Here is a 27,987-nt window from a genome sequence, read left to right as displayed (position 1 = left end):
GCCTCCCTTCCAGGGCCCATTTTCCCCAGCACTCACAAGGAGACCAAGCTGGCAAACACATATTGCTTTATTTAGTGTTTCTCTGGATTGCAGAAGTGTCAGCAGAGGGCTGAGAGCCCCAGAGGGCACAGAGGGAGCTGAGCAAACCCAAACCCAAGGCCCTCTGGGTGGAGAGAAGCAGCAGAAAGAGGTGATGCCCCTGCAGCTCCTCCAAGGACAGCCCTGTCCCCATGCTCCCAGGTCACAGAGGCGGCCTGGCCAATAAAGACCCTAGCATCCTTAAATGGGGTCCAAAGTATGTGTCTGTGTGTGAGGAGGTTGTCATCCTAAGGCATAGACCCAGGTAAAAGATCCCCTCACACCTGGTGGTTCCCAAGGGTGATTGCTGGTCAGAGAGCCCTTGCTGGATGGGCCTCCCCGTCCCTGGGAAAGGCAGTGAGGTGTGCTGAGGGCAGGGCTTCACTGTAGGTTTGCCCCATCTGCTACTAGGCAAGGCTTCCTTGGGGCCTTGTGATTCCGGGGCCTGGACTAGATGATTGATTTGAAGTCTTCCAAACTCTTAATACTTTTCCCCACTCCAGGGCGCCCTCACACTGAACATATTATAAAAACTTTTTTTTTTTTTTTAATGCTGGGGATCGAGCCCAGGGTCTCACACATGCTTAGCACCAGGTCTACCACTGGGCTCTACCCCAGCCACTAACGGGCATTCTTAAGGCAGGAAGATGGGGTAGGCAAAGCTGGCCTCAGCCCCCAGGGGGAGGACGGCGGAGGGGGCTGCAAAAGGTGCAGGTGGATGGACAGACAGACAAGGTGCCAAGGGAATGAAGAGGAGAGGCTTGACCAGAAGAAAGCCCCCAGCCCAGCCCACCAGCCTTTTAGCTACCTTCCTTGCCCTGTTTGACTCTGTTTGAGTCAGGGGAAACACATCCAGTGTGTTTCGGGTAGGAAATGGCTTTTTTTAAAAAAATAGTTTCCTATAAAGCATCAAAAAATCTCAGAGAAAACCTCAGTTAAAATTCCCTTCTCTCAGATATTTGGCGTCAGCAGAGGGCTGGCCTGGCCTGCTCAGGCCCCTGCTTTTCTATTGCTGTGGCCCGGCCTGGCCCACTCCTGGGGTAGCTCCCTGGGCCCGATCACCTCAAGAGAGGGTGAAGAGGAGGCAGGAGTTTTCGGGTGGGCTTTGAGGGTGTCCCTGGATCCCTGTCTGGAAGCTTGAGTCTTTGGTAACTGAGAGGGGGAGGAGGGAAATAAGCAAAGCATCAGGAGTCAGGAGGAGTCCACCTGTGCCTTCATCACCGAGAGTTCAGCCGTGGGGCCACCTAGTGGGGAAAAGCCCAGTAGTGAGCGGAGGAGCAGCAGGGACTTACCGGCTCAGCTTACACAGTCCTGTAGCAGGCTGTGGGAGCTGAGTGGCCTTGGTACAAAGACTGCGCTATTCCCACAGCAATACTGGCTACTCTGGCCAGAGTGAGCCTCCCAATGCACACCACTGCTCCCTGCAGTATTTCCCACTGCCCTCATTATTATTACCCTTTTATGGCTATCATAGCGGTCCACGCAGCCCCTTTCTCTGGCCTTCAAGCTCGTGCAACCAGGGAAATGGGAACGAATACCCGAAGGAGGGCTCTGCCATCAGTGGCTCTACCTCAGACCCTGTGAGCAGGCCCCACTCACCACAGCCAGATGGCCATTCTTAGCCTTGGTGATGAGAAGCTCTGAGCCAGATGTGAAGTCAATGATGCCATCCCTGCCTGGACCCCCTGCAAACGTGATGCTGGAGGCAAGGAAGCATGTGAAGATGTGTGCACTGGGATGGACCCCAAGATGGTCCTTTCCCGCCCGTGTGCTCGCTTCATCCCAACATGCTTCACCTGCCCTGGTTGATGTTGATATTGTTCACGCGATCAGCACTGAGGGCCGTCTTGGTTAGTGTCTCAATCACGTGATCACTCTGCAACACCACGTCTCCCTGGGGAGCAAGGCGCAAAGAATGAGCCAAGCCTTGTTTAGGACTAGAAGAACCCCCCGCCCCCCCCCCAAGTCCCAAAGGTACCTTCTGCTTGTTGTCCTCACGCTGCACGTGAAGCACAAACAGGCTGTCGCTCAGGCTACTGACGGAGATTCCTGCGAGGGGAGGGCAGAGGTCAGGGAGCAGCGGTCAAAGAGGGTCCTTCCCGCCCCGCAGGCTTGGACTCCTGCTCACCAGTCAGGTTGGTATAGTCGATCCTTTGCTTGACTTTGGCATCCTCCACGATGACCACCGCACTGGGTGTGAGCAGCAGCTGCCGGGAGCGAGGCTTGTAGCCCTTGCGGTCATACTTCACCACCGGCACAGCATACTAGAAAACGTGGAACAGTGTGGAGGGCAGGGGAGGGGCTAGGGGGTCCCAGGAGTAGCCCTGCCCACTGCTCAGCCCATGACCTACCTTCTCCAGCCCTTGGGCAGAGAGTTGTGTGGGGCTAGAGAGCTGCAGCGGTTCTTACCTGGATGGGCTCGGAGCCCAAGGCCTGAAGTACTCTGGGGCTGATCTCCTCTGTGCCTGCAACCAAGATGGGAAAAAAAGAAGTCAGGGAAGGCCGGAAGGGACTAGGATGGGAGGCCCAAGGGCTGGGAAGTGAGGGGCTCACCAAGCCGTGTGCTAATGAAGAGTCTGGGGACGCTCTGAGGGTAATTATCCTTCTTGCCCTTGAAAATTTCACTAGCCACAGCCTTTTGCTGCAGCTAAAGAGAAAAAAAAATTACAGTGTCAAAGGGCTGGGGACCTGGAGGGCAGAGCCAGCAGTGCCCTCACCAGCGCTTTAGTGCCTGTCACCAATACTCCCATCAGCTCCTTCCTTCCTTCCTCACTGTCCCCAAACAAGGCAGAGAGCTCCCAGTAGTCAGGACAGGCCTGACTTTGGAGATGATTCCCACCAGGCCCTCGAGCCTCCTAAGGTTTGGCTCCAGCTTAAGATCGTGTAGGTGACCGCTGCTGCGACAGATTATCTGAGCCGGTGGGCCATCACCCAACATCATGTTGTCAAACACAGGGCACAGCAAACCACTGGCACAAATCAGTGAGTGTAAAGCTGGACCAACCAAGGTTCTGGGCAGCTTCTATCAACCAAAGCAAGCTGGCTACAACGTAGGTCCTATTTGTTTCTCTAACCTTACAGCAGCCTCCACTTCCAACATGAAATCCAGTGAAGGCCTGGCCTTCTTTTGAGGCTACAGTGACCTGGTAAAACGCCTTCCCGCCAGGCTAGCACACTTTCTACAATGCCTGCTGTGCTCAGGGCCCCGCAGCTCCCCACACCTGCTGCTTCCACTCAGGGCTGATGCTCCGGCAGTATTTCCACACCATGTTCTTCAGGCACAGCTCTCGTAGCAGCTCTGAGGCCTGTGGGGAGAGAAGGGTCAGGACACTCTTCCCGCTTGCCCTTCCCACTGAAGAGGCCCAACAGGCTCCTCAAGCTAGAAAGTCTTTTGGAGTGTTTTCTCTCCAGGGAGCTCATTTTCATGGCCACTCTCCCCTCTGAGGCCTCCCTGGACACATAAAAAGAAGCCCCCTGTGCTAAGTGCTTTGATAGATATCTCTAATTTAGTATGGCATGCCTACAGACCTCTCTCAAGGCAGGTGGAGGTGTGGGCCAGGAGGTATCCAGAACATTCCGGGGGAGTTGCCGCCTCAAGTTAAGCAAAAATGATGTTCGCACATGGTCCAGGAAGAAGGCGTTCTCGGGGCAACGAGGTGCATTGCGCAAGATGAAGCCATGGATGAGTCTGGAGTGGTGGGCCAGGCACAGCTAGGGTGAGAAACCTGACAACAGATCCCCATACTCCCCACCTTGATCGGTAGTGTGGGCCCCACCATGGCAACCCAGCACTCACCGGCGGATAGTCTGAGCTGCCCACTTCCTCTTGGCTGCCTTCCTCCGGCCCAGAGTGCCACGCCACCATGACTGGATACAGATGGCTGTGGATACCACACGTGGCTGGCCTTTAGCTTCTCACCATGTGGCCCAGCCCACCCCTAGGCCCTGGCCCCCCAAAAGATCCCCGGGCCCCCACACCTGATTGCTTCACGCGGAGAAATTTCTGCCGCCAATGAAAGCCCCTCCAGGCTGCCTGGATCTTGGTGGCTGTGGTTGGGAAAGAAAATTAACTGTCAGAGCTCAGAGCCCCAGTTGAGGGCCTGGCATGACCATGGGTTGAGAGTCAGTAGCATGAAGAACAGCGGAGTAAGGGACCGTGAGCAATGAGTCAGTGTAAGGTGGCAGGTGAGTATGGGATGCTGGCCTTTGCTGGGGGGGTGGGGGGGTGGCAGGAAGAGAGCTGAAGGTGATTGGCGGGTTTCCTGGTGGGAAAGCCCATAGGCAGTGCTTCTGTTCTCCAGGACCCCCATGAGACAGCCAAGCTGAGTCTCTCTCACCTAGGCTCTGCCGTCGGACTTCCAGGGAGTCCTCTGTGGCAAACAGGGTCTTGGGGAATCGGATGAAGATCTTAGTCCTGGAAGGACAACAGTGGTCAGCCTCTGGACAGCCCCTCCCTCATCCTCCAGGCACCAGGAGCAGGCCCCACTCACCTGCCCATTTTGTATTCTTCTGGTTTGTAGCCGAGGTGTCTGACCAGCACAGCCACCCCATCCTGGGGCCTTCCTGCCCACATGGGCCATGTCTCTGGGCACAGTGACTTGTACCTGGGAAAGAAGGCTCCCTCAGCTTTGCTGGGAACTACAGGTGCTCCTACTGACAGACGTATGGTACACACATCTGATGGTCCCCATTTTAGAGATGGGGGACTGAGGTATTCTTGTCTGCCTAAAGCAAAGATGGCATTCATATTCTGGTTGGCTCAGGTCCTGTCCTCTGAAAAATTACAGAGCTGCAACATCCTCTGTGTTCTTTTCACAGCCGTCTCTGGTGGCAGCCTGTCACTGTGCTCCTCCTGTGACCCTCACCAGGGGCTTCAGGAGGGTGGAGCTATGTGTATGCTTTGTATATCCTCTTTGACATTAAGCCTGTAGCATAAAAAGTTTCTGGCCTGGGTCTCACAGCCTCTGAGGCCTCTGAACCCTTCTATCTAAACGGAAGCTATAAATTTCCAGGAGGTTCTCACCCTCCCGCCTCACACAGTTACTGCTGGGCCGACCCCACCCACCTCTGTAGGAAAGCCTCATATTTTCGTCGATAGGCAAAGCCAGCTCTACGCACACGCAGATTCTCCATAAGTCCCAGGTACTTCACCTGGTGTCGGATAAGCACCTCATCAAATCGACCTAAGAGAAGGAAAACGAGGACAGTCCTCAGGCTTTCACTGAGAGGCAGTGTCCCCATTCAAGAGGCACAGCTCAGGGCTCACAGGATCAGAGGACCTACCAGGCTGTTTGGCATCATTTGGCTTGATGCAGCGGATATAAGCGGGCTCCTTAGACTTCAGGATTTCCACGAGCTGCAGGAGGCTCATCTTGAACTGGGTGGCCACCTGGTGAGCCAAGGGGGTATAGGAAGTTGGCAGGGGCTGGGCTGAGGCCACAGAACCCTGCGTGTACCCTTCCTCCCTGCTTCCTCCCATCTCCTCTGCCTCATAACAGAAGGAGCCAGGCTCTTCATCCTACTTCCTTTCAGCCAGTTAAGAGACCTCAGCTTAGAAACCCAGCTCTCCCACTAAGGTCTCCAGACAACATTACAAATCCCTCCTTCTTCCTGGTGCTGAAGAACAGAGTCAGGGCCTCATGTGCATTAGGGAAACATTCCACCACTGAGATATCACCACATGCCTCCTCATTTTTGAGACAACTGATGAGTCTGAGGAAAAATGCACTGGGAAAGAGATTTGGAAATGACCCTAAAGTGAGACTGTGAGTGTCATCAGCAAAAGAGAAAAGCAGTCCAGGCAAATGAATGGCTAAGCAAAGTTTTGATGCAGAGAGCTACAACGTTGCAAGGATTTAAGGCAGGCAGGGCAGTGTATCAGAGCAGAATTACACTGGAGAGACTAGATTTTATCTTTAGGGAAACAGAGAGCCCATGAGAAATTTGGAGCAAGGGAGTGGCAGTGAGATTTGTATGTTAGATTATTTCTACAGCATTTATGTGCCAGATGGATTGGGAGGGGCTGGTGGGAAGCCAGGAAACCAGGGAAGAGGTTGGCTGGCTCAAAGGAGCGATAACAGGGACCAGCCTGGAACAGTGGTTACAGGGACAGAGGACAGGGAGCTGAGAAGTACTCGGGCAACAGAAGTAGGCATCACCCAGTGTTGGGACAACAGAGCTGGAAAAGTTCCTGGCCTGGGGGACTGGGTGGAAAGTGATCTGTGTCCTGAGCCAGGAAGAAAAGAACAAGGCTGGGGGCTGGCACGAAGGGCCCACCTGGGGCCATCACTGGATACAGAAACCTGAGGCATGCTAGAGAGTGTGGGTAGGGGAGGGTGTGGAGGTGTCCTGGGTGGGGAGACACTGGCTGGTAAGAGAGGGCAGCTCAGGAGAAGGTGGGCCAGACAGGGCCAGGACAGAAGCAGGGTCTTGGGTAGGTACAATGTTGCTATGGCCCAGCTAGAAGCACTCTGGTCCTCTCTCCCTCCTGAGCTGGCGCTGTGATGACCTCTTCTGGCTCAGCCCAATAGCTGCACCTCTGGCCCTGCTGGCTGAAGGTCCCCTGCATCTGGCACCACTGGCTACATTTGCCCCTCAGACCCTCCTCCTGTTGCTCTTCTCAACCGTCCAGCTTTCCTGGCCTCTGCGCGCGGCTCTCTTGCTGCCCCAGAACCCTCCTACAGGCCCATCTGACAAGCACCAACTCAATCCCCTCAAATGTCGCCTCTGCCTCACAGCCTTCCTGGACGCCCACCCTGCACCCCTCAGGCACTTTGCTCCCTCTTTCCAGTTCCCAAAGGACCCATGCACCTGGCTGTGAGGACACTTATTGTTTCAGGTTCCTCAGAGCTGAGAGATGTCTGCTCAAAGTGGGTGCACACCAGCACCCCCACAGGCTGGGTGCCAGGGGACCCAGACAGAGAGAAGCTGGGAGGCACACAACAGTCTACGTTTAGAGAAAGGTGGACACACAGGTTCTGCAGTTAGAAACAAAGAAGAGGGCTGGAGAGATGGCTCAGTGGTTAAGAGCACTGGCTGCTCTTCCAGACGGCCCGAGTTCAATTCCCAGCAACCACATGGCAGCTCCCAACTGTCTCTAATTCCAGGATCCAATACCCTCACACAGACATACTTGCAGGCAAAACAGCAATGTGCATAAAATAAAAATAAATTATAAAAAAAAGAAACAAAGAAGGGCTAGTAAGGTGGCTCATGGGTAAAAACATTTCCTGACAAGCCTGTCAACCAGAGCCTGAGTCCTAAGACCGTGCTGGAAAGACAAGTTGTCTCCACTTTAACAAGTGCCCTCCACTCATACCATGGCACATGTACACACACACATATACACACAAATAAATAAATGTGATAAACTGGAAAAAAGAAAGAGAAATAGGCAGAGATGGTCCTGAGAGCAGTGTGCTGCGGACACCGGTGGATGGGTGTGCACATGGGTATGAGGCACTCAGACACCGTGCCAGGCAGGCGCTGGTCTGTGCTCAGTCACCCCCCCCCCCCACTGTTACAGCCGCCGTACCGTCTCTGGCCGCTTCTTGTCGCTGAGCTCATTCCTGTCAAAGCACTGGCTCATGAGGGGGTTGGTCGAGCTGCACATGGTCTGTGAGGCAGAAGAGTGGTCAGCAATGAGCAAAGCCAGAGAGGCACACGGAGCTGCGAGTACCCAACCCACTTCAGCCTGCCCTGTCTTCCTCACCTCCTTCAGGTTCCGGAAGAGGAGATCATTGTTTTTATCCAAAAACCCTGGGAGGGGAGAACGGATGAGTGGTAGGGGCATACCCCATTAGAGCCCCAGGGGAGCCAGCCTCAGGGTCCTCACCAGTCACGTTGTAGGTCACCTCTCCAGCATAGTGAAGAAGGCGGAACTCCCCTCGGCCTAGGGATTTCCTGGTCTTCTGGTCAGCAAGCTTGTGCCTGAGGGTGACAAGGACAGGAAATTACAGGATTTCTGACCTGGGGCATGCCCGGCCTGTTGAAGAGGCTGAAGAGCCATGCAGGAAGGGCCCAGCAGGCCCCCAGGCTGTCCCACAGACTGCACCCCATGTGGCAGATGGCAGGCCCAAGGTGTGCTGCAGAGTTCAAGAAGGCTCAGAACAGTAGGCAAACTTGTCCAGGGACACATAGCACCAAAAGCTAGTCATAGGAACTCTGGCTCAGGCCTCGCAGTCACTCCAGACATAGGGCTTCTTTCATTGCCTCTGGCCACTGCCCAGCTGTTCAGAGGGTGGTAAAGCTGTCTTCTCCATTTTCAGAACGGAATTTGTCCCAAGAGATTACTTACATCTTAAACATGCTTGTACCCTTCGGCCCACTTTTTTACTTTTAAAAACTATTCTAAGAAACTAAGCAGAGATACAGGCAAAAATTCAAGGCACAAAGAGTAGTGTTGTGGCCTTGCTCTCACAACAGAATCCTGGAGGCTGGGCTGCTAGGTAGCTCACCAGTAGGACACTGCCTAACATCCATCTTCAATACCACAAAAAAAAAAAAAAGAGACAAGCCAGTCAGTGGTGGCACACACCTGTAATCCCAGCACTCAGGAGGCAGAGGCAGGCGGATCTCTGTGAGTTTGAGGCCAGCCTGATCTAGAGTGACTCCAGGACAGCCAGGGCTACCCTCAGGGAGACCCTCAAAAAACCAAAAAGGAAGGAAGGAAGGAAGGAAGGAAGGAAGGAAGGAAGGAAGGAAGGAAGGAAGGAAGGAAGGAAGGAAAGAAGGGAGGGAAAAGGAAAACAAGAAAAAAGAAAGAAAGAGAGAGAGAACGAAAGGAAGGAAGGAAGAAAGGAAGAACGTAAGGAAAAAAGAAAGAAAACCCTGAAGAGGCACATTAGGAGCCCTCAAGGCACGGTGAGAGCTGTGGGCCACAGGCCTCAAAGGACATATTTTGAAGAAATTCTTCTGCTTGATGCTACAGGAAAACCTTCAAGCATAACATTATACTGAGTTTTCTACACAATAAGTTCTTGACTTTGGGGAAAAAATGTATAGGAAATGCAGGAAGGAAATGCCTGGAATTGCTAACAATGATGACCTCTGGGTAGCAGGGTCACAAGAGTGTTTGCACACATTCCAACCCTCTCTAATGAGCAGTATTATTTTTATAATCAAAAGCAAATTTTAGGGGGGACAGGGAAGAGAAGGAAGGGGGCTAGAACCAGGATGTAAAGTGAATAAGTTAATTAATTATTGGAGAAAACAAACAAAAAACATGAAAAAAAAGTGAATTTTATTGTTACGCATGATGGCACATGCCTGTAACCCTAGCACTCAAGAAGCAGAGGAAGACAGGAGCAGAAGTTTAAGGCCATCCTTTTCTACATATTGAGTTTGAGGCCAGACTGGACAACATGAGACCCTGTTTCTAAAACTAGAGGGAGGGTGGTGGTGGGGAAGATGGATCTCTGAGTGTGAGGTGAGCCACACACACAGAGAGACAGAGAGACAGAGAGAGAGAGAGAGATCAGATATGGCATTGTAGGCTTTTAAGCATTCCAAAGACAGAAGCAGGATCTCTAAGCTTCAGGTCATACAGGGCTACAGTGATATCTTGTCTCAAAACAAACACTATGTCGTCCCCCCATCCCTCCAAATGTTTTGCTTGCTTCCTTCTTTCCTTTTTTCTTTTTTTTTTTTAGGTAAGAGCTCATATGATAGTAGCCCAAGTTAGCTCCAAACTTGCAGCAATCCCTCTGTCTCTACCTCCTGAGTGTAGGAACTATCATGCATGCCCAGAAGCATTTTTTTTTTCATGTACTCTTTGCTTTTTTGAGCAGGGTCTCTCTGTGTATCCCTGGCTGGCCTGGAACTCACCGAGACCCGCCTGCCTCTGCTCTGGATTGCTGGACTAAAGGGGAACATTCCATGCCTGGCCTCCTGTACTGCTAAGCAAACAATGCTCAACGCTTTCGAGTCTAAAGCCCCACGACATGGTCCCACACTCTACAATCTAAATAGATAACCTTGACGAAATGAGTGAATGTTTCTAAGTTTTGGTTAGCCAGAACACAAGAAAGTACCCTTATGGTACTGTAGGAGACGAGGAGCCCCCCATCTGGGTGCCACGCTTCCCCACTTCAGGGGGAGCCCTTTTGTTTTCTGCAGATAGGATCTCACGGAGCCTTGAATTTGCTATGCAAGCAAGATGGCTGCGAACTACTGATTCTACCACTTCCACACTGTAAGTCTAGGAGATTCCTTACATAAAAAGTAATTTATAAGCCGGGTAATTACATCCCTGTAATCCCAGCATTCAGGGAGGCAGGTGGATATCTGTGAGTTCGAGGCCAGCCTGGTCTACAAACTGGGTCCAGGACAGCCAAGGTTACACAGAAAAACCCTGTCTCGAAAAGCAAAACAAACAAACAAAAAAGCAATTCATAAATAAGGAAGCATACTATAATAAACAACTTAGCAAGTGCTATTCTCAATAAAGATTGAGGAGGAAGGTCCAACAGTGGCTTTTTCTAACTGTCCCCATCATCACTCTGTCTGGTGATTAACTTGTGGCTGGTGGTTTGTTTTGATCCAAGAGGAGCCCTGTGCACGCTGGGCAAGCCCTCTACCACTGAGCTATGCCTCCAGCCTTCCACAGGTTCTGCCAAACTAGCGCCCCTTGCTAGCAGCCCACTCACGTCAGGAAGTGGGGGTGGTGCTTGACAGTGTCCTCCAGCTTCTCCAGGAAGGTCAGGTCTGTGGCCTCCCCAGGACGCAGGCACTCTTCATCCTGCAGGGCAGTGCACAGGGGTAGAGGTCTACTGGAAAGGAGGACACCATGTAGGAAGCCACAGGCACAGGAGAAAGGCAAAGCGCTTAGAAAGCCCCGACACGGGGTCTGTAGACTGGGCCAGCACCTCACCTTACCCCGCCCACACTCTGACCCAGTGGACCATTGGACACACTTGGAGAAAAAGGAGGGGGACTTCCCAGCTGTCTCCCAGTGTGAGGCTAGAAGAACAAAGGACGCACCAAGATGGCGATGATGCCCTTGAACTTCTCCTCCACCAGGTCACAGATGATCTTGTTGTTGAAGTACTGGACAGGTTCCCACTGCACAGAATGAGAAGGGCATCAATTATCGGTTCCATACCCTCTCCCAGGAGCCCCAGCGCCCAGCATCCCATGATGCACAGGGTACCCCAGGCATGCACGTACCGCGATGCCCTCTGCCTCGTACTCCTCCTGCTCAGACTTGAGAGTCAGCTCAATGAAGAGCTGCTGCAGCTTCTCGTTGCAGTAGTTGATGCAGAACTGCTCAAAGCTGAGGGGCAGTGGAAGAACCCGCAGTGGTGCCAGGGACAGGGAAAAGACAGGATGAGGCACAAGCAGCAGGGCTAAGAGATGCAAAGCAGGATCACGGCTGGGAATGAGCGGCAGGGGACACAAGAGAGGGGCAGAATGCGGCAGACATGAGCGGACAGACTGGCAAGAGTAAAGGTGCAGGGTCTGACCTGTTATGCTGAAACACTTCGAAGCCGTAAATGTCCAGGAGCCCAAGAACTGTGGTGCTTCGCCAGCTGGGGCTCTCAGCATCCTAGGACCAGAGAGTCAGCAGACAGCATGGGTCCCCAGTGTCTGCCCCAGCTCCGGGCCCGCTGTCCACCCTCCAGGCCTTCCTTGGAGGCAGCATGGACTGAGTGCTCACCTTGGAGGCCAGTGACCTGTTGATCTTTCTGACCAGCCAGGTGAACGTGCGACTATACACAGCCTTGGCAAGGGCATCCCTCGCGTACGCAGCCTGTTCGAGGTTCAAGGGGCTCAGGAGCTGCCACAGAGGAAAAGAGGAGATGAATGCCACAGACACCCCCGTCCTACCTCCCCTCAGACTGAGGCATCAGACAAGGATGTTCTCATTCCCCGACTTCTAGTGTCATTAAGCTGGGGGATGGTGGTGACAAGGAGGCTGGCATAGGGTCTCACTCTTGGTGGAGGGAGCCTTGGCCACCATACCTCTCTGAGCCACCTGCCTTATGCCCCCAGCGCTACTGAAGACCTGGAGTAGACAAGCGGAGAGGAATGACAGGACGGGGCTCCCTAGGACTGCCCAAACCTCCTGTTCCTGCAGCCAACCTCACCTCTTCCCCTTTGGCGATGATCTTCCTGTGCGTCAGCGCTTCCCTCAGCGTCGTGCCATCAACACCAAGGAGCTGTCAAGGTGGGGTGTGCATAGTGAGGGGTTGGTTCCTTTCGTCTCAGCTATCCCTTCCCCTGCCTCTGCCTGCTGTCCCTTTCCCTGCCTCTGCCTGTCACACTCACCCTGGTCAGATACTTGAGCTGGTTCTCAGTAGTAACCTGGGCGTTGCTTTCCTCATCAGCAGCAAAGTGGATGTTGCCCAAATGTAGGACACTGGCCACGATGCTTAGTAAGTCCTGAGGGGGCAGCAGGAGGGGTGGGGGAGGTCAGGACAACTAGATCCTCAGATGGGGCAGGGGATGGCTGGTGAGGCACTCAGGGACAGAGGGGGCCTGAAGTAGAAATGGGTGGGCCGCAAGGGCAGGAGGGTCTACACAGGCCTAACCTCTACTTCCTCCTCGGTGAAGTCAATGACCGACAGTGCCTTCCTGACGACCTTCCAGTCGCTCTTGTCATTGATGGAGGAGACTTTGGCACACTGGCCCTGGAGAAAGAGCATAGCTGGGCTGCCAGCACTGGCACTGTGCCCCCTGGGTGGCACCAACTCTGCCTGCCAAACCGCTCACCTTCACCAGGTACAAGTAGCTCTGGGGGTTCCGTTCCAAGCCTAGACGACGAAGCGTCTCCTCCTCCCCGCCCTCCAGCAGCTGGTAGAAGACGTGAAAGTTCCGCTCGCCATGGTTCTGGTGTACCACTCGTGACTTCTCCAGGAGGTAACTGAGGATGTGGCCTCCCACAGGGGCACCCTGTGGTAGAGTGGAGAACAGCGCTGGTGAGCTGGACCAGGAGAAAGAACCCATCTTCTTCTTTCTCTCCTGAAGTAGATCTGGGCTCCAATTCTAGCCCTGCCTCAGTTAATAACTAAGTGGGCTCAGCACCCACTCTGGTCTCAGTTTCTTCATCTAAGAAATGGAGACATAGCTCAGTGGCTAGGTGACCTGATCTCACCTCTGTGGGCACACATACGTGGTACACACCCAGATACACACACCCACACACAGACACACACACTTTTAAAAAAAGAAAAGAGAGAAAAGAGAAAGAGCTACTTCTGGAGTCATACCGACTGCCTGCCAGGCACTGCAAACGGAACAAGCCTGATGCTGCATTCTAACCTTTCCCTCTCACACTAACGTCTGCTGGTTTTCTCCCACCCTGGTCAATGACAACTCTGTCCTACAGGTTATTCAAGAGAGAAGTTTGTGGTCCTCATGGAAGCCTTTTTCCCCTATCTACTTTCTATATGCAAACAAACCACAGATCCCGCTGCCTTAAGAACATCCAGAATCCAACCTCTGCTCACCATCTCTGTGTCCACCACCCTGATCTGAGACACTGTCATCTGTCACCTACATTATTACATCACCCTCCTAACCGGTTTCCCTGCTTGGCTGGGTTCCTCTATCAACTACTCCCAACAAAAGCTAGAATGACCTTTTCAGTGGGAAAGTTGCATCATGACACACTACTGTTCAAACCCTCTGATAATTCCTTTTTACTTAGCTTAAAAAAAATTCTTGCTGGGCTTTGAATATAACTCTCAGTGTGGCCTGTGTTCTTAATATGACTTGTGATTCTTGGTTAATTCCCACAGCAAGGCAAAAATAAAAATAAAACTCTTTGCAAGGACCTAAAAGGCCCTGAAGTGTCTGGCTCCCCACTCTTGTTTTCATGGTACCTTGCTTTTTCCTCCAGCTTCTGGCTTCCCTATTGTCTTTAAACACACTAAGCGCTCTTGAGGCCTTGGTCCTCATACCTGCCTGGCCTTATTCCCCCAGGCATCTGCTATGCTTGCTCCCCAGGGCATCACGCCATGACTGAAATGCCACCTCAGAATGAGGCCTTTCCCACCTGCTTTGAAACTGCAGATCCAGCTGCGGAAGTACACCCCGTAATCCCAGAGACCCAGGGAGATGAGGCGGGGCAGTTAGGAATTTAAGGGCAGTACAGACTACAGATTGAGACTATCTCATTAAAAAAAAAAGAAAAGAAAGAAAGAAACTACAGCAGCTCCCAGAGTTACCTTATTTTCTGCTAAGGCCTGAGTTATTAAGCTTCTGTTTATCACCATCACTCCAGGAGGATGATGGTTTCACTGCTCTAGAAGCAGTGCCAGGAAGCGGGCCTGGCATACAGTCCGTCCTCCACAAAACCCGAACCTGCTGAACAACAAACCCACCTCCTTACACTTCAATACACCCCAGCTACCTTAAAGTCAAACTGCACATCCATGTACTTCCCAAACCGACTGGAGTTGTCGTTGCGGAGAGTCTTGGCATTTCCAAAGGCCTAGGAGTGGATGGGAATGTGAGCGAAGCCTGGCATCTTCTCCTCGCCCTCCCCTCTCCTCTGCTGCTGCTGTCCCCTCACCTCCAGCACAGGGTTGCTCTGCAGCAGCCGGTCCCGCACCGCCCCACCCCGCTCAGGGGCAGGGCAGGTCTCGGCATAGAACTGCAGCAGTCTCTTGGTGGCCTCTGTCTTGCCTGCCCCACTCTCTCCAGAAATCATCACCGCCTGGTCCCGACGCTCAGTACGCAGTGCCCGGTACACAGTGTCAGCCACTGCAAACCTAGGGCAGAGGTTTGTCAGGGAGTTCACGGGTGGGGAAGCCCAACCCATATGTGATTGGACCACTCTTGTAAAATGTGGGGGTTACAACCTAGAAGATGGAGAAGGGGGATGAGGAGTAGGAACCCCTCACAGGTAGACCCCCACAGCTGAGGATGGGAGTCTGAAAGGATCATTCCAGGTGTGGCCCCAGCCAGGTGGAAGCTGGGCAGGGGTCCTCACAGGTCGGCCACGTTAAGATAGTTAAAGGAATCCATCACAAGTGGGAACAGAGCTTAGGAGCAGAGGGTCCTGGTGGACAGAATTCAGAGACTTGGCTAATAAAAACTGAGGTAACTTTAGAGTGAGCAATCATGGGATTCCTCACAGTTGTGAACAGTGAGTCACCCAAGGTAGGGGACAGGAATCATTTCAGAGTGGGGGCTGGGTGGGGTCATCGTGCCTGGCGATAGAGGTCACTCCTGGAAAGGTAAGCGAGTCACTCACAGATGAGGTGGCACTTCATAGAAGCTGACACCACGGTAGCGCTCCATATGCTGCCGGCTGTAGATCTGTAGGTCTCGGTAGGGGTTGACGGAGACCAGCACAGGGCCAATGTAGGTCTGGGGGTGGAGGACGACAGTCAGAAGCTTTTCCTGAAGGCTTCTGGTGCTCCCTTCACCCCAGGCCTGTGGCCCCAGCACCCACTCATGGTTCTCACATAAATGAGGTTCTCCCGGAATCTCCGCCGGAGGTTCTCAATAAAGGCAGCCTCACTGGTGAAGTTCTCCAGCAGGACAAAGTCCTGCACCCCAACCCGGTCTCTGGCAGTCAAGGCGCTCTCCATGGTCACACGCACCCCGTCGCTGCCCAGGGCCTGTCGGGAGCCACACAGTCAGCCACACAGTCTGCCAGTTAAAGCAAGACCTTTACCTCCTGCCCCGCCTGCGGGATGTAGAAGGCATGGACACTCGGATACAGGCTACAGAACATGTTTGGGACATATGGCTGGGTCACGAGGTGTTGAGTGCTGAGAAGAGGTCGCAAGAGAACATGGACCATGCGCAAAGCCCACAGGAGCAGCGACCCAGACACTGAACAAGGGCTTGGAATCCAGAGAGGTGTAGTTCTGAGTGGAGAAGGAGCTGCTAGGAACTGCAGAAAGAATGCTGTGTTGACCTTGGACGAATCTCCTCCTTCCTCCTCAGGGAAGAGGAGTGAGTTAGTTCAGGTGACCTCAAATCCCTCAGCTATGTGTTACAGGTGTTTGAAGGACAAATGGTTCAGAGGGAATTCTGCAGACAAGGAGGGGCCATTTCTCCTGCCCGCCCCCCATCCCTAGGAGTAGAGTTGTTTAGAGATCAAGCAAGAGCTCACCTCCCAAGAGAGGGTTTCTCCATGGGCTACCATCCCAGCTGGACCAGACACCCACCCAAGATGGGGTGGCCTGCCCTCCCTCAGCTGAAGCCACTCCCTCCACTCCAGCTGCTAGGCTCCCCAACAGTTCCTCAGGAGGTGGGGGTTCTACCAGGGAAAACCCGGCTGCCACCCGAGGGTGGGGCAGGGCCAGGCTTAGCCAGACCCTCATGCCAAGTCCAGGGCAGAGCTTTCCCTTCAAAGAGGGCCTGCAGGATCTAGAAAGTGCCAGGGGTGAAGGAAGAGGGAGGTATTGGGAGCTGCTGTAAATCCCAGAGAAGGCACCAAGTCTCCCTTGACCCTAGTTGTCCAGGAGTTCTCTGTTCCTCTGTCACCCGTACCGCCTGGGGCCTGCCTTCCTCAGACCTGCCCGCCACTGACCCACCCAGCCCTGCTGTCAAACACCGCCGCAGCCATCGCCCCCTGCTCCTCGGGTGAGGGGGGGTCTCAGCAGTCACCAGGGGCGACCTGGCAGGGTCCTGGATACGAGCGTTCTGCAGCCCTCTCAGCCTCGGCCTCCTGTCGTTGCAACTTTCAGAGACGTTTCCCACCGAAATTCCTGGGCCGCGCCCGTCTCACGGCCGGCCCAGGAGGCACCGCGGACCACCCAGCGACACCCCGGCTCCCCAACCCGCCCGCACCCCTGCTCACCGACGCCCGGTAGCGCATCCTGCCCGACCCGGCGACCCGCTCGCTGCCCGCACTCCCGGTCGGGGCTCGGCGGCGGCGTCAGCGAGGGAGGGGCCGGCCCGCCCCCCGCACCGCCCCTTGCAGGCCCCCCGGCTTCGGGCGCTCGGAGCCTCGACCCCGGGGTCCCTCTGCAGCCTGCCTGGCCCCGGCGGGTGGGAGGGGGCCGCGGGACCCCGGACGGGGCGCGCGAGGGGCGGGGCCTCCTGCGCGCCGCGGGCTCCGCCTGAGTCAGGTTTTCCAGGAGGAACGTCGTTAGTTCCAGGGTGGGGCCCGGAACCCGCGCGGCCGCCGCGTCTACACGGCCCCGGAACTCACTTCCGGGCTCGTGTCTACAACACGGGGCCGGACTCCACGCGTGAGACCAGGCTGAAGCTCGTGGGTCCCGGAGGAAGCAGGATTTCCCTCCCTACCCCCAACCTCGAGTCCCGGGAAAGTTAAAAATAGAACGAAATGTCCAAATACGGCCGGCGCGCCTGGACAGGCGGAGCCTCTCTACGGGAACTGTCCGCCCCCATACACGCTCCGGGAGGACCGGCTCCATTTCTCAAATCCCTAGAAAAGAAAATGTTCGAAACAGGGTCTCATTACAGCTCAAGCTGGCCCAGAACTCAAGATCCTCCTGCCTCAGCCTCCTGAGTGCTGAGATTACAAACCTGTGCCAAGGGTGTCCCAGGGAGAAAACTCTCTTGAAAGAGCTCTTCCCCAGCAGAGAAAACAAGTCTTGGAGCAGGGTGCCCTCTGCGCAGCGTGGCCCCCTCTACTGAGCCTGAATTTCCCGGTGGGCAGCCCCTTCCTGGGTTTTTCTGCACGTGCAGCCTGTGCTCCACCCTGAACATCCTTCTCTGGATGCAGTGCCCTTGGGCTCCTCTCCTCTCTCCCTTTCTCTCCGGTCCCTCTGAAGGCCTGAGGGGTGTGTGTGTGTGTGTGGTACGGGGTGAACTCTGCCTCAGTTGCCACCGCTTGGGGCAAGCATATTCGATGTCTATAGGAAAAAAAAAAAAAAGCCAGGCTTCTTTTGCTTTTTTTTTAGCTAAGTCCCTTAACTTAAAAGGCAGGCTGTGCCGGGTCACGCCTGTAATCCCAGCACTCAGGGAGGCAGAGGCAGGTGGCTCTCTGTGAGTTCGAGGCCAGCCTGGTCTACAGAGTGAGTCTAGGACAGAATTGCTGGGTCGCCCGAAATGCACTACCGCATCGCCAAGGCCTCAGCACACAGCACACCCTCTTGCTCTCCCCTACCACATTCATTCTATGCACACATGCTTGGGGCAGAGTCCACTCTTCTTGTCTAGTGGGGAAGGCCGACCCCCACCCCGCCCCAGGCACCCCTATCTGCCACTTGCAAAGGGTTCTCAAGTGCCTTATCTGTTCCTCGCCGCCCTTTGTAAAGGGCCTGAAGCATATACCGAGGATGCACACTTGGTCTAGGGAGGAAAGTCGAGTAAGGACCCAAAGCACTGAGGCGCCCCACCCGTCAGACCCGGACTCCCTGGGGAGGAAGCGAGCCGGTGACAGGTGCTGGCTGCGGCCTCGAGGGGAAGGATGGTTCATTACTTCGTGAACAACAGCCTGAGCCACATCCCCAGGGGTGGGGGTGGCATGAGGCGCCAGCTGGGAAATGAAGCCCTTTGGAGCCGGCTAGGGGAATGGGTGCCACAGGTGGAAGATGGGTGAAAGACAGGACAAGGGGAGCGCCCTTTACGATGCCCCCAGGTTTAAAAGCATGGAGAGGACCCGGGCCTGTAATCCCAGCACTCTGGGAGGCAGAGGCAGGCAGATCTTTGTGAGTTCGAGGCCAGCCTGGTCTACAAAGTGAGTCCAGGACAGCCAGGGCTACACCAAGAAACCCTGTCTCAATAAAACAAAAAACAAACAAAAAAAAAAAAAAAAAAGAAGAAAAAGAAAAAGGAAAAAAGCATGGAAAGGATTCTTTAGCCCACCCCAGTGCATTAGAAGACATGGGGCACTCCCCAGTGGGAGCTGGGCTCACTCCCCTCCCACTACCGCGGCCACAGTGCGCTGCAGCTCAGGCTAGTGGAGTCTGGGTGAGAGGGTCGGGCTGGAAGGGGAGGGACTTCCAGGCCGCAGTGCCCGCCCCGCCCCACCGCGTCAAGCGGCAGGAATGAGGGGAATCCGCGTGCGGAGGGGTCCGGCGGGCTTCACCCATCCCGAGCAGCGAAGCAGCATTCCTGGGATGCCCTCTGGCGCCCCCGCAGCCACCGCCCCGCATCCCAAGGAGGGTGCGTCGCCGCCCTGCGGGCCTGAAGCCAGCCGGGCCCGGGCAACCTCTGCTCCACCTCTCTGGACAGAAGCGTGTACCCAGAGAGGGGAAGTGAAGTGGGCAGCCGAGGGTGTGAGGGACACCGCCGTGGCAGGCGCTTCCTGCGCTCTTAGCTTTGTCACTCCCGTCAGTGCCTGGCGACACACCATGAGTTCTGTGTTGTTACTCTATTTCAGATGGGGGAACTGAGAGTAGGTAAAGGCGGTGTCCCGTTCAATATTTCTAGACTTGTATGAGGAATGGGACTGGACCCCTGGACCCCTAACACTACGGTAGCGCTGCCCTGATCCCTCCCAACAGTTAACAAGACTGCGATGAGAGCTTTCCTCAGCGACCTAGGACAGGAACCTATGTCATGTGACTAGCTTTAGGGGTGGCAACCGGGGAACAAGTGAGGGCCACGGTTGGCTGCAGGCTGGAGAACAGCTTAAGCCAGTGAGTGACCCAAGACCTTTTTCCTAAAAGCACCTCTGGGCTTCCTCCCATCTGGGCAGACACGCACTGGAACCACAGGGAACGGGGCTGACAGCAGGCCTGGGTGATCCAGCCCACCCAGTGTTTCTAATCCTGATCTCTGGGGAGCGAGGGGCTGTGGGCAGTCCCCAGCGCTCTCCAAACGCCCGGGGTTGGAGGACATGCTCTAAAAAGCCTAAGCTGATTCCCACTGAGGCAGACATGGCCTCTCCGAGCAGGGGAAACGCAGCCTCAGCCTTCCTAGTGGCTGAGCGCTGGGCACAAGGCAGACACTCTTGTTTTGCTTCACTGTGTAACCCAGGCTGACCCGGGACTCAACAGCCTCAGCCTCAGCCACCCTAGTGCTGAGATTACAAAAGCACACTACCATGCCTGGCTTAATTCACATTATCAAATTCATTTTAGGTGTGGGCCCAGGGTGGCCCAGCAGGAGCTTAGAGGCTTTCAGGGAACTGTGAGGTAGAATGAGGAGCAGGGAGCAAGGAGAGGGGGCTTTACTCACAGGGCCTAAGTAAGGACTCTTGACCTGCCAGGGATCTTTACCTATGAGTCCACCAAAAATAAACAGAGCACCTTGGTCCTACCAGAGTCTTCACATTCACCACCCTTCCTGAGAAAGGGGGCAGCATCTCCAGCTGGTAATCATGACCCAGCATCCAAGGCCTGTCCTCCTCCCCTTACACCAACCAGCCACCACCGCCTAAAACCTCATACCTGCTGATCCATCCGGCTCATGCCTTCTTCTAACGGTCCTCTCTGTCTTCCCCCAGCCAACCAAACTTCCCATATTGGCCTGTGGCATTTAGGCATGCAATCTGACAGTTAATGGAGAGGAGGCCCATGGAGCAGAGCTCCCCAGGTGCGAAGCCTGCCTTCCCACTCACTGCTCGTCAAGCCCTTCCCGATGGACTCGGCGGCTGCACCGCTCCTGAACTGATCTGTGCCTGCACAGGCAGTCCTCTCCGCTCCCTTCCTTCTCCACACCCCCACACCACCACACAACCAGGAGGTGCCGGTTGCTCCCCTGCTGCCAACCACCAACTGGGCCTGCGTGTGTCTGTGGCTTTACACCTGCAGCTTCCTTGGCCCAGCTCACTCTCTCTGCCTCCCCACCTCACTTAGTCATCCCCGAAGAATCAGCTCAGAAAACACCTTCTCCACAGCTCCTTCCTAATTTCCCCTAATACACAGCCTCCTACTCCCCAGGTCAGGTACTAATCGTATGTTTCCTTGTCTGACTCTGCTAGGAGACTGCTCTGCTCTTAGGCAAGCACTCAAGCTAGGCATTCCTTGGAGATTCAATAACACTGGTGGGCGCTTGCATGCATGAATGACTCTCAGAGACCAGCAGTGTGAGCAAGAGGCTGGCGCATGCTGGAATTGAATAAAACAGTGGGCCAGCCATTCATTCTCCCATTCATCTCTGAGCCCCGCACCCGCCGCATTTCCACAAATGGTTCGCAGGGATCGCAGGCGCGCCTGGGCTCCGGGGGTGAAGAACGGGAAGGGGCGGGGCTCGACCAGTTTCTCCGGAACCCAGAACAGGGAGAACTGCGGGAGTGGCTCGAAGTGAGCACGGGGTGCTTGGATCCCGCGCCTTACCCGCGTGCGTCCCCAAGAGACTGAGCCCCAGTGCCTCCGGGTCCCGGGACCCAGCGCCAGTCGGGTTGGGCGAATCCTGTCTCGGCAACACCCAGCCTAAGACGGCACTACCTCGGCTCCGGCAGCGGAAGGCGCGCAGCCGCCGGCCCCTTCCTCCAGCCAACGGAGGCCACCCAGGACACTATGGCCGCGTCCCCTCCCGCGCGTACCCACCGGCTTGGTTCTTCGGGTGTTCAGGCGGGGGTTGGGCTGGATGGCGTAGCCACCTCTTCGGGAGTCCGCAGCCCCGGTGCGCTCTCCCCGCCCAGGGCCCGCTAGGGGCCGGGCCGCCGCCTATCGTCATCCCCCGCAAGGCCCAGACTCAGGCGCGCGCGCGCCCTAGGTCCCCGCCCCGTGCTGGTGGCCCTCCCCAGGGCCCCGGCCAGCGCCCGCCAAGGCTTGGTGCTGCATTTCTCTACCAACTCGCAGGGCCGCACGCGTCACTGTTACACTCGGGCGGGCTCACACACATATTCCTCCAGTAGAAGACACGACTCACGGTGTAGTGCCCCGTGGATGAGGACACCAGACGCGGATCTGCTTCCCTAAGCAGACCAGACCCTCACTAAGCTGCCTTGCGTGCTAGGCCAGAGCCCCCCGTTTCTGATTTTCTCTCTGCCTGGACCCCCTTTCTGGTCTCATGCTCCTTGAGTTAGGCAATCCCACCCAGTTCTGCACGCCTGGTGGGGAAAGGGAAGGCATGAACTGTACTGTGCGCCTGCAACTTTTACATGTACCAGTCTTTTGGCAGAGCACTGTCTTCTTGATATGCCCAGCTTCCAGCTAAGCCCATTTAGGCTGAGGGAGCTGTGGGAGGAATTAAAATCCAAACCTCCGATTTGAAAAAAAATTCCTTCTAGTAGCCCACGATCACTTACTCCCCTTTTCCCACTTAGTCCTTGTCTTAATAGTTTCCGTCCCCTTCAAAGATCAGAATTGCTCCTCTCTTAGCAAACGGAATGTAATATACTGGAGGCCGCGCACCCCGGGGAGACCCTACCCCCGTTCCTCCCTGCCCACACGGTATCACCCCAGCTTACAAGTTTGCATGGCCTGTGGGGGTGGACCACGCGGATGATCTCGCCCGTTGGTATCAGTTCTACTTGGAGAGCCATTCTGCTGTGTGGAGAGCCAGCCTGCGGAACGCAAAAACTGCCCAGCGGCCCACTGGCGCTAGCAGCTCCACTGCCTGTCTCACACTGGGATGGCCAGTTGGTTCTGCTTCAACTCCAGCCCCAAGGGATGTGGCTGGTCCAGCTTCTCAGGACACAGCTGGAGCAGTCCAGGTCTGATTGGAAGGTCTCTTGGCCAGAGGGTTGGGGCAGGAAGAGGAGGGGCTGAAGGATGGAGGAAATGCCTGTTGTCTCAGGTAACCAGAGGAGATGGTGCATCCACCCAGGAGGGACCCTGGGCTCCAGGTCAAAGGTTAGGAGACAACTTCTACCCCCTCCCAACAATTCCTAGGCAGGGCCTCTCAAACTGCCCTCCTTCAAATCAGCTAGAGAGCCAAATAATCATTCCTTTAACCAGAGGGTACATTGTTCCACAAACCAAGGCAGCATTGCCCCTCTGGCCCCTGAAATTGGGTGAGCCTTAGCCCATCCTTTCTTTTTCTTTAAAGTGTTTGACAATGCTGTCCCAGATAGTTTTGAACTTCTGCACTGAAATGATCCTCCTGCTCATCTGAGTGCTGGGAGGGAGGACAGGCACATGTCGACCACTTGACCAAACCTTGCTTTAGAGGCCAGAGCTGGTCATGCTTGGCAGAAGGGGTTGTTAGGAACAGCAAGAGGCCTCTGTCCTATCCACTTTTGGAGCCTCAAGGTAAGTTCCTGGGTCCCTTGGGTGTGTGAATCCCCCCCCCCCCCCCGTGTTCCTGTTTTTCTGTCTTCATTGTTGTTAAATCACAGCTGACATTTTCCTGGCCTGGAACTGAGCTCTGGGTCCCCAGCCATTCCTTATAGGAAATGAGAATGGGGAAGTCGGGGGGGAAACAGACTTTTCCAGAAGGAGAGGCTGGCAAGGGAGGGGCAGAGGGCCCCTGAGCCTGCACTGATACTGATGGCTGGGCACCTTCCCTTTTCTCCCTCAGCTTCCCCCGCCCAGGAAAGGCCTATAAAGCTTCCTTCCTCTGGGAAACACATCTCTCCAAAGCAGGCTCATCCCAGTTACCACACAATAGCTCTTATCAGTCTCAGAGCCAGGCACTGAGACCCAGCACACACTAAGTCTCACATATTTCCTGTTTCCACCCAATGGGTCAGGGGTGGGCCCAGAACAGCCATATCCTGACTAGGGCCTGAGAGGGAGAGCAATCCCCTTCCTTTTTCCGCCTCTCAATCACAGCTGAACTCACCCTACTCCGTTCGGGAGGGAACCTGCACAGCATACCAGGACAGTGGTGTTTCCAAGTATAAGAAGGGTAAAGGTGAGTTTGTGGAGTCGTATTGGGGCCCTGGGCCCTAGAGGCAGCCCCAGGGCTTTATGAGTCAGAGGAGCAATGCTGGCAGTGTTTTTATGAAGAGTTTTTGGTCTTGGCAATAGCTCTCTCAGTATTTTCAGGATAACTAAGGCTCCTGTGGGTGAGGTAGAGTAGGCTAGATCACAGACGCAAGTCCAGTCTCTAGGCCCCATTTCTATATTCTGGTCCTCTTGCCCATCAAAGGAGTCACATACAAGTTTAAAAGTCACATTTGTAATTATCCCCCAATGTAACAACACACACAGCAGAGGCAGCCATAGCTCACTAGAAGCCTGGGGTTAATTCTCACAGGCAGCAGCTCCAGAACAGAACACAGAACTACATACAGTAACTAGGGTGACTCAGTCTCAGGTCACAAGATGGATGTGAGAACTACAGGGAAAGACTCCCTGAGGTGTCTTCTCCTGGGAGAAGGGGTGTTGGATCACTCTTGGCAGAAGGGAATTGGCAGGAATAGGGACAAGCAAGATCCACACGGCACCTGATGAATACTGAGGCTTCGCTTGCCACTAGGGTCTTCAAAATGTCTTGAGCCAGCTCCTCTGCTGCTTCCCATTTCTAGGTCAATGACATGATAGGACTGGTGGTAGATGAACTTGATCCAAAGGACGACCCTGGAGGTCTGCGGCTATGGCTCTACCCTGTCAGCCCTCTGTAAAGGGCAGGTGGGAACCCTAGAACTTCCTGGTCAGATTCCACACGACAGGGTAGAGGTGGGCACAGTATAGGGCTTCAGCTGAAAACAGGGATCTCAGGGCCTCTCTCTGCTCATCCCCATGGGGACAAACTATGAAATGCCAAGACTTTTGGAATCCAGTGCTGTTTGTGCCACCCAAATTATGGGGCCTGTACAAATGTGAACATCTCCCCCTCCCAGGCAGCTGGAGGCCCAGGATGGTGTGATAGGAATGCAGGCCTATGCCAGATGGGGCATGTGCCTGGCACAACTACTTGGGTGTGGAGGGAGTGTTTAGGTGTGGGGGAAGGGAGAATAAAGAAATGGCAGGCTAGCTAGTGTTCTTTTCCTTATGCAGTGGACAGTTCCCCAGTCTTCACCCCCGACACACTGCTTTGTTTCAATCACATCTCAGGAACAAGAACCTGTATTAAAGGGCCAGTTGTTCATCCGGCCTGGAGGGTGCAGAGGAGTCTGGCAGAGCTCCCCTGGGCGGTGGGGAGCTGGAGGATCCTCAGCCACCTCTTCAGGGCTGGGCCAGACCCAGGGCTCTTGGCAGTGCTGAGGCAGAACTGGCTTAGAGCTCTGGCCTCTGCCCTGGAGTTATTCACTCCCATCTGAGCTCAGGCTCACACAGTTCATCATCTCTCAAATAGCATCGATGCGGGATCTGCAGAGGTAAAAGAAGTGGCAGGAGAGGTACAAAGGGGTCTCATCTACTTTCCTAATGCCCCACCCACTGCCCAATAGGTGCAGCTCCAAAGGCATAGGGTGCCCCCCAGGTCCTTCAAAGAAACCTTCCCTTTCTACCACCAGCACCCCATTACCTTGAAGGGTTGACTTATCCCCACTACAGAGTGCAGATTGTTGCTATAATAACAGAGAAGAAACTGGTCCTCAGTGTCAGGGATAGTGCTGAGGTTGATGTATACCTGGGCAACAGGAATGGGGTCAGCTCCAGGGCTCCGGGCCCTACCCTCCTTCCAGAAAACAAGAATGTTTAGGCAAGCCTGCATGTTGGAGATGTACCTGGTTGGGGTTGTTACCAAAGGAGACTTGGTTGTCGCCGACCCAGACATAAGACACATAGTCATTAATGTGGCGCATTCCCACCTGTGAATGGGGATCAGACAGTCAGTCAGAGGTTGAAGAGGGTGTAAAAGGTAGAAAAAATCCTAAGAAGGTGATCTTACTTTCAGGGCTGGTCATTACACTAAGCCTTCCCTTTCATGACAGGCTCTAAGTTGGTAAGGGTCCCAGGTGAACAGGATAAGCTCTTTAGTTGTCCCTGGCAAGCTCCTGTGAGGCCCAGTGATGGACTAACCAGGGGATAATGGAGTCCCTGCCTTGCCTGCCACATCACCTTGTATAGTCCGATCCAGTCCCAGGGGCTGCTGAGGAACTCTGGGGTGGAGGCATAGCTGATCAACATGTCGTTCTCCATCGTCCAAAGGTATTCAGGCATTATGGTGATCAGGGGGACAGCCATCAGCGGGTTCAGCTGTGCACGGGGCGGGAGGGAGAGGCAACTGTTCCTTAGGTGTTCTTCTAGAGTGGTGGGGGCCCAGAACAGTGGGCATAGAACTTCGCTAGGCTACTCTAGCTGGCCAGTAGTAAAGAGAAAGGGCCAAAGGCTTGTCAGGGGGAGAACGTGCCCTTCCATGGGAGTGGGATCTAGAACCAGGTAGATAGCACAGACCCCAGAGCTGAGGGTGCCTGTGGATGGAGGAAGAGGGACTTGCTTTAAGAGGTCAGACAGATACTCTCTCCCAAGGGTTCTGTTTCAAAGGCCTCAATTTAGATTTGTGGGGAAATGCTGTGAAGATGTGGAAGGGCCAGCACTGAAGCTGAGGGAAGCAGGCATTTAATGTGGCCATCATGCACTGTTATTAGGCGAGATAGAACGGATGGAGAGAGCTCCCTCTGCAACTTGATCTAGATACAATTAGGACAAATAAAAGGAAGTTCTACTTCCCAGAGTAGGTAATAAGCATGATGGAACTCATTAGCCTCCGGGGAGAGCACCGAGAGGAAACAGAAGCCTATTCACAAAGGGCCTGAGTACGTTTTTAACAGAGAGAGCCGTCAACAGCTCCTCAGAAACACTGGGATACTTGACCTGGGAGGAAAGGCAATCATGTTCGCTTACAGGTGCCCCAGAGGTTGCCTGACATTACAGCCCAGCTCTAGAAGGTGTGGTAGTGTGGTACAGCAGAGCTACCCCTCTACCAGGTTTCAGGAAGCCCAGAAGTTCACCTCCAAGCTGAAGGTGCCAGTGACAGGCTTATGGTCACTGATGCTGTACGTCATGTGGCTGACATAGCTCTTCAGCGTCAGCGAGAAGTAGGAGGTTGGTAGGCTGGAGACCAAGGGGCTGACCTGGGGCTGCCGCTTCAACCTCCACAGGATGCGGTCAGTCCACGCAGGCTTGCGTTTTTTCTCACTTAGGGTAGGGAAAAAAATGGGAAGAAAGGAGTTGACTCGAGAGCAGGAACGTGCCTCCATGTGTCTGCTTCAGGGTCTACCAGAAGTCAAAGGCTTCTGGGACAGAATGGGAGGAAGCACAGTGGCAGGTGAAAGCATCCAATAGAAGCAACAGGGATCAGCCAAAGACCTGCCTGAGCCTACATGGTTCTGAACCAAGCTGTGACTCTGGGACGCTCCATTCTAGGCACTTCAAGAGAAACTGGGGAATGCTAACCACAGGCCTACAGTCAGTATAGTCACCACTCACCCTGTACAACCTCAGAGACTGAGTCTTAGCATGGGAGTAATTTTCCCAAAGCCACGGAGCTATGAAGCTACTCACAGCCAGGCAAGCAGCGCTCTTAACCACCAAGCTAACCCTCTGAGGCTCCAACTTCCTCATCTGCAAAATGGAGATGAGAACAGTTGTTCCCCACAGGGCCGCTAGGATGACTAGATGAGCTGAATCACCTCTATGTCCAGAACAGGCCTCGGCCTGAAATGAGCTCGCTGCAGAACCCAGTCACTGTGGCCACGCGGGGTCCCCTGCAGCCCAGGCTGGCCTCTAACTCCCTGTGGAGGCAAGGATTCGCTTCTCATCCTCCTGCCTCCATCAGCGGACAGGTGTGTGGTGCTGGGCGAGCACTCTACCAACCGAGCTACATCCCAGTCCCACTGCGAACCTGTGCTCCCAAAAGTCAGCAGAAAGTGCTTGCCATGGGAGCACAGGGTCTGAACCAAACCTTGTAAAATCCCAAACCACATGAGTCAGGTAGGGCAGCAGCACCGGTAGGCCCAATGCTAAGGAGGGAAGAGGCAGGCAGACCTCCGGTGGAGGCCAGATCACTGGCCAGCCAGTGTGACTGAATTGGTGAGCTCCAGGTCAGTAAGTGATCCTGTTTCAAAAAATGAGGTGGGAGCTAGGTATGGTGTCACACACCTTTAATCCTACCACTTAGGTGGTAGAGGCAGGTGAATCTCTGTGAGTTCTCAGACAGCCAAGGCTATGTATGTAAGAGAAGAAAAGAAAGAAAGAGCGAGAGAAAGAGAAAGAAAGAAAGAAAGAAAGAAAGAAAGAAAGAAAGAAAGAAAGA

At 54.5% G+C, this 27,987-nt stretch overlaps 2 protein-coding genes across 6 annotated transcripts in view; both read right to left on the bottom strand.

The window, feature by feature from the left end:
• Positions 1 to 49: 49 nt before the first annotated feature.
• On the bottom strand, positions 50 to 22,451 carry Myo1c (myosin IC). 4 transcript variants are annotated; one of them, XM_055619774.1, is made up of 32 exons: positions 22,310 to 22,451; positions 15,492 to 15,647; positions 15,278 to 15,393; positions 14,594 to 14,792; positions 14,432 to 14,512; positions 12,790 to 12,969; positions 12,609 to 12,707; positions 12,346 to 12,459; positions 12,165 to 12,236; positions 11,735 to 11,854; positions 11,541 to 11,623; positions 11,245 to 11,350; positions 11,059 to 11,139; positions 10,725 to 10,816; positions 7,913 to 8,007; positions 7,790 to 7,836; positions 7,613 to 7,693; positions 5,362 to 5,467; positions 5,144 to 5,261; positions 4,569 to 4,682; positions 4,416 to 4,492; positions 4,057 to 4,125; positions 3,875 to 3,959; positions 3,607 to 3,766; positions 3,300 to 3,383; positions 2,632 to 2,725; positions 2,488 to 2,543; positions 2,207 to 2,342; positions 2,057 to 2,127; positions 1,875 to 1,972; positions 1,678 to 1,777; positions 50 to 1,322 (listed from the first exon to the last, which is right to left on the bottom strand). In XM_055619774.1, exons 1-32 carry the CDS (start codon positions 22,382 to 22,384, stop codon positions 1,296 to 1,298), a joined length of 3,192 nt encoding a protein of 1,063 aa, XP_055475749.1. In that variant the 5' UTR covers positions 22,385 to 22,451; the 3' UTR covers positions 50 to 1,295. The 4 variants fall into 4 exon arrangements, with proteins under 4 accessions (XP_055475749.1, XP_055475750.1, XP_055475747.1 ...); XM_055619775.1 differs by lacking the exon at positions 22,310 to 22,451 and adding an exon at positions 21,444 to 21,544; XM_055619772.1 differs by lacking the exon at positions 22,310 to 22,451 and adding an exon at positions 16,838 to 17,280.
• Positions 22,452 to 23,891: 1,440 nt separating this feature from the next.
• Inpp5k (inositol polyphosphate-5-phosphatase K) overlaps positions 23,892 to 27,987 on the bottom strand; it is a 19,746-nt gene continuing 15,650 nt past the window's right edge. For both annotated transcript variants that reach the window (XM_055620077.1, XM_055620078.1), the window contains 5 exons: positions 26,684 to 26,870; positions 25,791 to 25,928; positions 25,457 to 25,540; positions 25,255 to 25,359; positions 23,892 to 25,097 (listed from right to left, as the gene is read on the bottom strand). In XM_055620077.1, the coding sequence (XP_055476052.1) occupies positions 25,035 to 25,097; positions 25,255 to 25,359; positions 25,457 to 25,540; positions 25,791 to 25,928; positions 26,684 to 26,870 (577 nt within the window). In that variant the 3' untranslated portion in view covers positions 23,892 to 25,034. The remainder of the gene's footprint in view (positions 25,098 to 25,254; positions 25,360 to 25,456; positions 25,541 to 25,790; positions 25,929 to 26,683; positions 26,871 to 27,987) is intronic.

Source organism: Psammomys obesus, unplaced genomic scaffold (assembly GCF_907164565.1).
Source record: "Psammomys obesus unplaced genomic scaffold, mPsaObe1.curated_primary_1811, whole genome shotgun sequence".
NCBI classification, from domain to species: Eukaryota; Metazoa; Chordata; class Mammalia; order Rodentia; family Muridae; genus Psammomys; species Psammomys obesus.
Note: the sequence above shows the minus strand (reverse complement) of the source record. Positions and strands in the feature narration are given on the sequence as shown.

Excerpts from the sequence above, each read along its gene's own strand:
- Myo1c (XM_055619774.1), bottom strand. The coding sequence starts at position 22,384 with ATGGCTCTCCAAGTAGAACTGATACCAACGGGCGAGATCATCCGCGTG. Across the intron at positions 12,237-12,345 it reads AGCTCAAGTATCTGACCAGG|CTCCTTGGTGTTGATGGCAC; the intron begins GTGAGTGTGACA and ends CCACCTTGACAG. Across the intron at positions 2,343-2,487 it reads TGGGCTCCGAGCCCATCCAG|TATGCTGTGCCGGTGGTGAA; the intron begins GTAAGAACCGCT and ends CACGTTTTCTAG.